This window comes from Olea europaea, chromosome 21, assembly GCF_002742605.1.
Source record: "Olea europaea var. sylvestris chromosome 21, O_europaea_v1, whole genome shotgun sequence".
NCBI classification, from domain to species: domain Eukaryota; kingdom Viridiplantae; phylum Streptophyta; class Magnoliopsida; order Lamiales; family Oleaceae; genus Olea; species Olea europaea.
Window position 1 is genome coordinate 18135834 of NC_036257.1, and position 10107 is coordinate 18145940.

Here is a 10107-nt window from a genome sequence, read left to right on the forward strand (position 1 = left end):
TCCAAAAAATAAATACTTTAATATGCACACATCCACACGTTATTTATAGGTTTTTCTTCTCTAATATGATTGATAGTTTTTCGATGTAGGACAAAATGATTCCTTCACTAAAACCTCAATACTTTGACTATAAATGCATGGAAGAAATTTCACAACGTATTATTTTATATAAATGTGTTGAAAGATAAGCTTATAAAGGATTCATTATTAAGTAAAAAATTGTCTTTATATATTTGGATAGATCGTTAAGTAGATTTGTGGACTTTTCATTTATCTCCCATTAGTAAATTTTTTTTAATTTCTATAAATGTAAATAAAAAATAATAATTTAAATATTCAAATACTTAATAAAAAAATATAAACAAGGTGACAAAATTACTATCAGGACGCGAGAGCATGCATACCTACCATGTTGCCATCAGTATATTTTTCCCTCATGTTAGTGGTGGTGGCGTGATGGCAATACAATGTTGGAGGTTTGGTGGTACCGGTCATGGGTAAAGCCAAAGATCTTTGTCGAAAAGATGACATTTTAAAATTATTTTCTTTTGTTTTTCTTAAGAGATAGATAAAGAAGCAACAGATGAATACTTTTTTCGAGAGAATTTTGTCATTTAATTTTTGAATAAGCTGATTAAATGGGTTGAAATGAAAATCGTTGGTTTCAACGAATGCTACGTATTCTTTCCAAAATTGGGAACAATGTAGTAGATATAAAGGTCAGAGAAAAAAGTGCAAATGAATTGAAGGTTGGGGACCTTTGCTGTAATTTACCCCTTTCTGTCTTTTCTTCTCCCCTTCCTCTCAACTTTTTTCATGTTCCCCCTACAGATGTTAAGTTTCCATTTACACACACATATACATACTTACACACACTCTCTCCCTCTGTCTATTACTCTCTCTGCACCCTCTCTCTTTCTCTCTCTCACACAAATACACGCACACACAAAACACAGATTTCATAGTCATCAAGATATGTATATAATTATACATATATATATCATATGATGATGGACACAAAATCCTTCCGTTTTCAAAGAATGATCATGTTTTGACTTGGTTTAGCTTGTCCTTTTTTGGTTCCAAACTAAGCTAAAGCTGAACTTGACTGGAAAAACAGCTGAAGAAGGAAGAAAACCATGCATAGAAGGGTATTTATTAGTTTTCTTAAATTCATGAATCTGGCTGTTCTTATAATTTGCTCAGGTAAATTAAGTTTCTTTTTTTGATTTAATTATTGATTTTTATACATCTCTATTGGTTCTTGATTGCATTAGTTTAATTTGATTTAGCAAGGGAATCTTATTCTCTGATTTTTACAAGCTTTGAATCCCTTTTTCCTTTATTCTTTATTCTTCAATTTAGATTTTTTTTTTTTTTTGTGTAAATGTTAAATGAATTGCTTTTAAATCATGCACATAGATTCTGTCATTAGTTTTCTTTCATAATTTCCAAATTTAGGAAATTAAATTTAAGTTACTAAGAATTGATTGGTTTGTAAAGATGATTTTGGTGTTCAGATCATCAAAATTGTATTCATAGTCAATTTGTTTTTAAATTTTCAATCTCTAGGATAGATTCTTTTCAAAATTAACTTTTTTATGTCATCATTATATTATTTCCAGTCAGTTTTGAATTCTTTTTGCTTTTTGGAGTCTCATCATTGAATAGACAGTGATTTTTGTTCATGAATAAAAATGTCAAGCACAATTAACAATGTTGCATAGGATAATAGGCTAAAAATTTTAAACTTCTCCTTTTTCTTACTTTAATTCTGTTCAGTATTATCCGAGAGGGCGTTGGGGGCGAAAAAATTGCACAATTCAATCTCAATTTCTACAAGACAAATGGACATTACAACTCCACTAACAACAGTTCCAACGGCCAACCCCTCTACTCCCAACACCACCAGTCCAGTGCTAAATCCAACAGTTTCCGGCCCTGACTCGCCTAGCGTAATGAATCCTGCCAATCCCGTAACGACACCAGCCACCACGACAACCACCCCGGCAGGTGGCAGTTGGTGTGTTGCCAGCCAATCTGTGTCACAAACAGCATTACAAATTGCACTAGACTATGCTTGTGGCTACGGTGGCGCTGATTGTTCAGCAATTCAGCCCGGTGGCAGCTGCTATAATCCAATCACTGTTCGTGATCATGCCTCGTACGCTTTTAATAGCTACTATCAGAAGAATCCAATTCCCACTAGCTGCAATTTTGGTGGTGCTGCTGTAACCACGAGCACTGACCCAAGTAAGCTACATTTTTTATGCTAAAAATAAGCACTTCTTTGTGATGCTAGTTAGATCCATTAGTGAAGATAATAAAATGTCTCGATTGGTATAAAATATTTAGCAATCGAGTTGATTGAAAATGGTTAACAAGTCCCATTTTCTCGTAACACAATGTAATCTCGAATATATTTGACTAAGAATTTGGAAAAAAGTTACATTCTTTATGGAATCTTTTTGCTTTATTTAATGTACGTTTCTCTTATGCAGGTTACAATACGTGTCAATATCCATCAACTTGGTGAACTTTTAACTACTAATATTACCATTAGTCCATCTTCTGTTATTTCATCTATCAGTCAAGATAACATAAACTCATCAGCATTTAAATTTGCAGCACGAGTTCATCGGTATTGAATACGACCAATTCAAGTGGATCACGAGTTTTTGGTGCTGGACCGATCATCCCGTCTAGCTCAGCACCGGCCATTCCAAGAAATTTCCCTGATTTTCACCATATCTTGGTATCCATAATTCATTTTCTGGTTCTGAATCAGATGCAAGGACACAATTAGGTTGATCCAACGGCGCTTCACGACAAAAAAAGAAGAATATCTGATGGGAAGAAGCCTGCAATTCGAATTGAGGACGGATTTCTAATTTGGTCACAAGAACATAGAAAATTCACATTTGTTTAGCAGGCAAGTGCCATACCTAGAGGACTTGATGTCAAATTGGTGTTATTTTTAATCACTTGCCAAAGTGACATCTTTATGGTGAAAATCACACAAAAAAATATGTACAGAGGAATAACTTCGAGGTGGGTTTTTGTAGTGCTTGCTCTTACTTTTGTAACATTTTTTTTTTTTTTTTTTGGTATTTTTGTTTTGGTTTTGTGTAAGATGAATATGAGAATCTTGATTGGGAACAGTGTAAAAAAGGAAGTGTTCAATGGATGAACTTTAGAAGGGTCCCCAGGCCTTTAAATTTTCTCAGACTTTGGGAAAAAAATGTTGAATTATTGGGTCATCGTGTCTATATCTTTTACCAGATGTGTTTGTTTTATGCAGTATTAAATTGTGTTTCTTTTTGCATCAAAAACTCTAAGAAAGGTTCAGATTTTACCTTGGGACAGTGGTTGAGCCATCGAAGACTTTTCTAGTTAGGGGGAGTGGTGAGCCATCGAAGATTTTTCAGCCGATCTTTAGCCATTGAGCATTCATCCTCAGAATATTTTCTTACAAGGCTTTCACTTGAGTACTATGATTTGATTCTATAAAGCAAATTTCTCTCCTCTACTTTAAGAAATATGTCCACTGTTTTTATATTATAATTTCCCTTAGGCATCATTTCTATAAAGGCAGGATCACACGATATTAAACTCAAGAAAAAAGAAAATCTTAATCGAATAGAAATAAAGGTGCAGAAAATTAAAAGAACACAAAGGAATTATTTTGGCCTAAGCTCTGGAGGTTTGGTGACCACATCTAACGCCTACATCCCCCGTTGAGCATCCAAAGATTTGAATTATACTCGGTTGCACTAAACAACCCAAAATGGCAACAGAGTTATAGATTGTTCAGATAGATGAAAATGAGACTTATCTCTCAAGTATAGTAATGGATCTATAGAGATTCACTCAGATCTCAGCCCGTAAAACCTTCGAACACCACCAAAATGATACAACAGAAAAATCACTCAAATTTCTTCACTATTCACACAGAATATAATAATCGAAAGAAGATCTCACTATACTGTAGGTAAAATCAGAGATTTTACACATGAAACACTCAAAGAAAATCAGCATCTCCCATATCATCAATATTTTCTCTCTGAAAACCCTAGAGACGAAAGCAAGATGAAGGGTTGTGTGTGTGACACTCCATAAGGCTCCACCAAATAAAAAAGGGCAGATGAACCGGTTTAATCCAACGTCCAGAGATAGTCCACGTGTTGGCCATCCAATAAATTGTCATCACTTATTAAATAGTGTTTTATAAAAACACGATTTTGTCACAAATCAAATTCTGGAAGCATCAATTGAGGAGAACAAGGTTCGACTCCAACAATCTCCACCTTGCTGCCAGAATTTGAGCCATTAGTGCAGTCAGGAGCATGATCTTATGTCTTTTTCATTTGCTCCAAGTACCTACATATGAATCACAAAGAATCAACAGATAAAAGTTTCAAGCAGTTTAAGAATTTGTTAAATGAATTACTTTTGTACCCATATCAAATGGATTAAACTGAGTAGAAACTTTTTCAATCTTAATTTCACCTTTTGAGATTATATCTCTTATAAAATGGTATTTAACATCAATATGTTTTGACCTATCATGGAACATGAGATTTTTGCTTAGGTGAATAGCACTTCGGTTATCAGAAAACGGCACAATGTGGTTATCATTGAAACCCATTTCAGACAATAAACCATTCAACCATATTCCTTCTTTAATAGCATCAGTTGCAACTATATATTTTGCCTCAGTTGAGGACAAAGCCACAACTTTCTGAAGTTGAGATTTCCAACTGATAGCAGTACCACACAGTGTATAAAAATAAGATGAGGTTGATTTTCTATTATCTCTATTGTCAGCAAAATCAGAATCATTATACACTTTCAAACTTATTCCATTTTTATCTGATTTAAACATGAAGCCTAAATTTAATGATCCCTTAAGATATCTCAATAACCATTTTAAGGCATGTCAATGTTCTTCACCAGGGTTACTCATAAGCCTACTTATACTATATGCAAGATCAGGTCTGGTGTATATCATCAAATACATCACAGAACCAATTACATTAGCATATGGAATTCTTGATATTCTGGCATATTCATCTTCAAATTTAGGACAAAATTCAGAAGACAATCTAAAATGACTAGCAAGAGGCAGTGTTACAGGCTTACAATCATGCATGTTGAATTTTTTCAAGATTTTAGACACATAATCACATTGATTTAAAAACAACATATTTTTATCCTTTTTTCTCCAGATCTGCATGCCCAGTATTCTTTTAGCAGCACCAAGGTCTTTTATATCAAACTCAGAACTTAACTTTGATTTAATATCATGAATTTTTGATTTATCAGAACTAGCCAACAACATATTATCTACATAGAGGACCAGATATAATGAGTTTTTAACTCCACTGCCTTTGCAGTACAAGCAAGTATCATATTAGCTTCTTTTAAATCCAAGTTTCAAGACTAAAGTGTCAAATATTTTGTATCACTGTCTAGGTGCCTGCTTTAGGTCATACAAGGATTTTTTTAACAAACAAACAGTGTTTTCAAGATCACCTTCCTCAAAACCAATTGGTTGTCTCACGTATATTATTTCATCTAATTCCCCATACAGGAAAGCAGTTTTAACATCTAGTTGATCAAGTTCCCATTTAACAAGTGCAAGTAGACATCTGATAGTAACATACTTGGCAACAGGAGAAAAAATTTCAGTATAGTCCACACCTTCTTTTTGTGTGAAACCCTTTGCTACAAGTCTAGTTTATATCTAACATTTTTATCATCACCTTCTCCATATTTTATCTTATAAATTCACTTGCAATTAATTAATTTTTGTCCTTTGGGCTTATCAACTAATATCTATGTCTTATTTTTAAGGAGTGCACACATTTCATCTTCCATGGTCATCTTCCAATTTTTTCTTTCTTTACATTTCATGGCTTCTTCAAAAGAGTTTGGCTCATTTTCAATAAGATCTTGGCAAGTAAATAAGGATACAAAGGTGTCACTATCATATCTAGTGGAGGGTCTGATTTGCCTCCTCTCTCTATCTCTTGTGAGTTGATACTCATCAAAGGAGAGAGCTGCAGAATCAGCTTCTTCAACATATTCAGTTTCAACTTCAGTTTCAGGTAAAATAACATGTTCTTCATTTTCATTTTCTTTTACAGTAGTTACAGAAATATTATGGTTACTGCAGGAGGGCTCCACCTTAATTTGAACATCTTTTTCAGTCAAAGCATTTTCTTTTCCTTCAAGACATGGCATCAAGGATTCATTGAAGACTACATCCTTTCTAATTATTACTCTGTAACCTTTTGCAGATTTAACCCATAATCTGTTCCCTTTAACATGTCTATCATAACCCAAGAAAACACACTTTAATGATCATGGTTCTAATTTACCAACATTTTGATGAGCATAAGCAGTACAGCCAAATATTTTCAGATAAGAGTAATTTACAGAACTATTTGACCACACATATTCAGGAACAACAAAATTTAGAGCACTAGTAGGACTCCTATTAATCAGATAAGCTGCAATTTTAACTGCTTTACCCCGAAATATTTTAGGCAGTCCAGAACTTAATAGTATGCATCTAACTTTATTCAATACAGTTCTATTCATTCTTTCAGTCATTCCATTTTGTTATGGTGTGTGGGGAACAGTTTTGTGTCTCATGATACCATATTCCTTACAAAGATTATCAAATTCATAATTGCAAAATTCCCAGCCATTATCAGTTCTTAAATATTTTATTTTAAGATCAACCTGATTTTCAACTTGAGTTTTTCAGTCCTTAAAAACAAAAAATGTCTCATATTTAGACTTTAGTAGATGAACCCAAACTTTTCTTGAGAAATTATCAACTATTAGCAAAAAATATTTAAAATCAGTTAAAGTAGAGACAGAAGCAGGATCCCATAGATCAGCATGCAAATACTCAAGTCTTTGTTTGGATTTATGAATTCCACTTTGAAAAGGAAGTTTAGCTTGCTTTCCCAAAATACAGTGTTCACAGGAGCCAAAATCACCAAGATTATGTTTTCCAAAAACACCTTTTGATTGCAAAATATTCAAACCCTTTTTACCAATATGGCCAAGCCTTTCATGCCACAGTTTAGCCAAAGTAAACTTTTCAAATACAACAGAAGCAGTTAATCCAAGCAAAGGTTTTGTATTCAGACAATAAAGGCCATGTCTCTTAGGTCCTAAAGTGACCAAGTCATTTCCCCTAAGAATTTTTATATGTCCTTAATCCATAATTATGTTAAACTCATTGTCATCTAACATTCCTAATGACACTAAATTCATTTTCAAATCTGGGACATGTCTTGGGTTCTCTAGGAACAAAACAGTACCATTTTCTAATAATAATTTGACAGTCTCAATTCCACTCACTTTACATGCAAAGTTGTTGCCTATTATAACTTACCCCCTTTAGTTCTTTCTAAATTTATAAAACAATTTTTGTTGGGGCACATATAAAAAGAACATCCTGAGTCAAGTATCCATTCATCACTTAGGCATTTTTCAGCACTTACTAACAGAAAACCATTTTCTGTTTTGGTTTTATCATAGGCCAGTGCATTGCTTCCATCAAAACCTTTTTCTTTTGAATCATTTTTTTTTAAAACAATCTTTTGCAAAATGACAAAGTTTACCACCATAATAACATTTTTTTACCTTTTGCATTATTCTTGGTCTTACTTCTATCAACCCATCTCCTATTTGTTTTTGAAAATTAAAATTTTGTATAGGTTTTTCAAAAGATTTTCCTTTAGTTAAAAAACTAGTTCCAGTGTGACTGTTACTTGACTCAGCCTTGATTTCTAAAGCTTTATTCCTCAAAGCATTAGTTATAACATCAAGAGTGAGTTCATCCCTACCATATTCAAGGGCAACTTTAATGTTCCTATACTTGTCACTAATAGAGTTTAACAAGACTATAGCCAATTGATCTTTTGAAAGTTTTTCATCATAATTGGCCAAATCTTGGGTAAGTTTTTTGAACCTACTAAGATTTTCTTCTAAATCAACTGCATGATCCATTTTAAAGGAGAAGAATTGTTTTAAAAGAAAACATTTGTTTGGAGTGTTTTTGGTCTCATACTTAGCCTTAAGTTTGGCCCAAAAATCAGAAGCAGTAGTAGTTTCACCTACCTCTCTGATCACATTATCAGACAAATACAGAAATATAGTACTCCAAACAATTTCCTCAAGTTCAGATTTCTTATTAGGAGCTAAGCCCTCATGCCATGAATCATCTAAAGACTTGACACATTTCATTTGCATCAAAATTGCTCTCATTTTCTGACTCCACATATCAAAATCAATTTTACCATCAAACTTAGAAGTAGCCATAGTGCAGACAAATTTTCATGCAAAGATCAGTTAGAACTTACAACAGTTTAAACAGGGAGTCAACAAATACCAATTTGTATCAAATTTGAAGCACAGTAGAGCACACAGTAATACAAAGTTTCACAATTCTCGCAATATTAGAAGAGAACAGGCAAGAACAATTAACAGACAACAATCGCAAAGATTGAATACAAGGCTTCACAGTTCTCTCCAACAAGATTTTCCAAGTGCAGACCCGTACTTGATTTATCTCAGATTCCAAGAGCCTCGCAGGAGCCATTGGACAAAGATTAGTCTCAAGGGGTTTTCAACGGTGCACCGAAAAATCAAGAGAAAATTTAGGAAACTCAAGTTTCTGAAAGTTAATTTACTGAAAATGAAAAAGATCTCACCGAGCGAGTTGAATAACTCGTATTGTTCTCAATCTGCCTTTTCAGCAGCTCCAAAAATTCAAGACCGTTGCAGGTCCACTAGTTTCTCTAAGATCCAGGTATCTTGTTCCTTAGGACGTGGCTCTGATACCACTGTAAATGCAGGATCACACGATATTAAACTCAAGAAACAAGAAAATTTTAATCGAATAGAAATAAAGTTGCAGAAAATTAAAAGAACACAAAGGAATTATTTCGGCCTAAGCCTCGGAGGTTCGGTGACCACATCTAACGCCTACATCCCCCGTTGAGCATCCAAAGATTTGAATTATGCTCGATTGCACTAAACAACCCAAAATGGCAATAGATTTACATATTGTTCAGAGAGATGAAAATGAGATTTATCTCTCAAGTATAGTAATGGATCTACAGAGATTCACTCAGATCTCAGCCCGCAAAACCTTCAAACACCACCAAAATGATACAACAGAGAAATCACTCAAATTTCTTCACTATTCACACAGAATACAACAATCGAAGGAAGATCTCACTATACTGCACGTAAAATCAGAGATTTTACACATGAAACACTCAAAGAAAATCAACATATCTCATATCGCCAATATTTTCTCTCTGAAAACCCTAGAGACGAAAGCAAGATGAAGGGTTTTGTGTGTGACGTTCCAGCAGGCTCCACCGTTTAACAAGGGCAGATGAACCGATTTAATCCAACGTCCAGAGATAGTACACGTGTTGGCCATCCAATAAATTGCCATCACTTATTAAATCGTGCTTTATAAAAACACGATTTTGTCACAAATCAAATTCTGGAAGCATCAATGGAGGAGAACAAGGTTCGACTCCAACAATTTCTATTTTACAAAAATGTGATTTATCTTAAATTAGTGAAATGATAGATTTATACACATGCAAACGAGTAATTTGATGCTCCATAGATTTAATACAAAGTTAAATATGAAAGCTTTCTCTACGGACAAACAAAATAAAAATTCGTGTTTAGGATTTCAATCTGAATCCATTAATTCCAAACTTATAAATAAATGCAGAAAAATAAAAATTAATGATTAAAGTAAGCATATGATGTTCAACATGAATATGGCGGGTAGAATGGCACTTTCAATTTTATACATATAAGTTGGCAATGGGCCCTTTTATTGTAATACTTTGTTTAATTTAAAGAAAAGTCAAACCAAAAGGGGGGGAAAAAAAGATGAAACAAAAGTGGTAGGCGGTGGAAAACTCAAACAAATCCATTATAAATCTATATCAATCCATTTCACACACTTTAACACACACAAAGAAACAATACAGAGAAGAAGAAGAGAGAAAAGAGAGAAGAAAAGGAAAAAAAGGGGGGGGGGGGGGGGGGGGG

The 10107-nt window shown here is 33.8% G+C and overlaps 1 protein-coding gene across 2 annotated transcripts; it reads left to right on the forward strand.

Annotated features, from left to right (window-relative positions):
* Positions 1 to 873: 873 nt before the first annotated feature.
* LOC111370993 (PLASMODESMATA CALLOSE-BINDING PROTEIN 2-like) lies at positions 874 to 3226 on the forward strand. Of its 2 annotated transcripts, none has more exons than XM_022992924.1 (4): positions 874 to 1206; positions 1783 to 2253; positions 2502 to 2532; positions 2629 to 3226. In XM_022992924.1, exons 1-4 carry the CDS (start codon positions 1140 to 1142, stop codon positions 2804 to 2806), a joined length of 747 nt encoding a protein of 248 aa, XP_022848692.1. In that variant the 5' UTR covers positions 874 to 1139; the 3' UTR covers positions 2807 to 3226. The 2 variants fall into 2 exon arrangements, with proteins under 2 accessions (XP_022848692.1, XP_022848693.1); XM_022992925.1 differs by having other exon boundaries at positions 875 to 1151.
* The last annotated feature ends 6881 nt before the right edge of the window (positions 3227 to 10107 follow it).

What these genes read in the sequence shown, in the direction of transcription:
- LOC111370993 (XM_022992924.1), top strand. Translation starts at nt 1,140, where the DNA reads ATGCATAGAAGGGTATTTATTAGTTTTCTTAAATTCATGAATCTGGCT. An exon ending in AACCACGAGCACTGACCCAA is followed by an intron (nt 2,254 to 2,501) that starts GTAAGCTACATT and finishes TCTCTTATGCAG; the next exon opens with GTTACAATACGTGTCAATAT. An exon ending in TGTCAATATCCATCAACTTG is followed by an intron (nt 2,533 to 2,628) that starts GTGAACTTTTAA and finishes TTAAATTTGCAG; the next exon opens with CACGAGTTCATCGGTATTGA.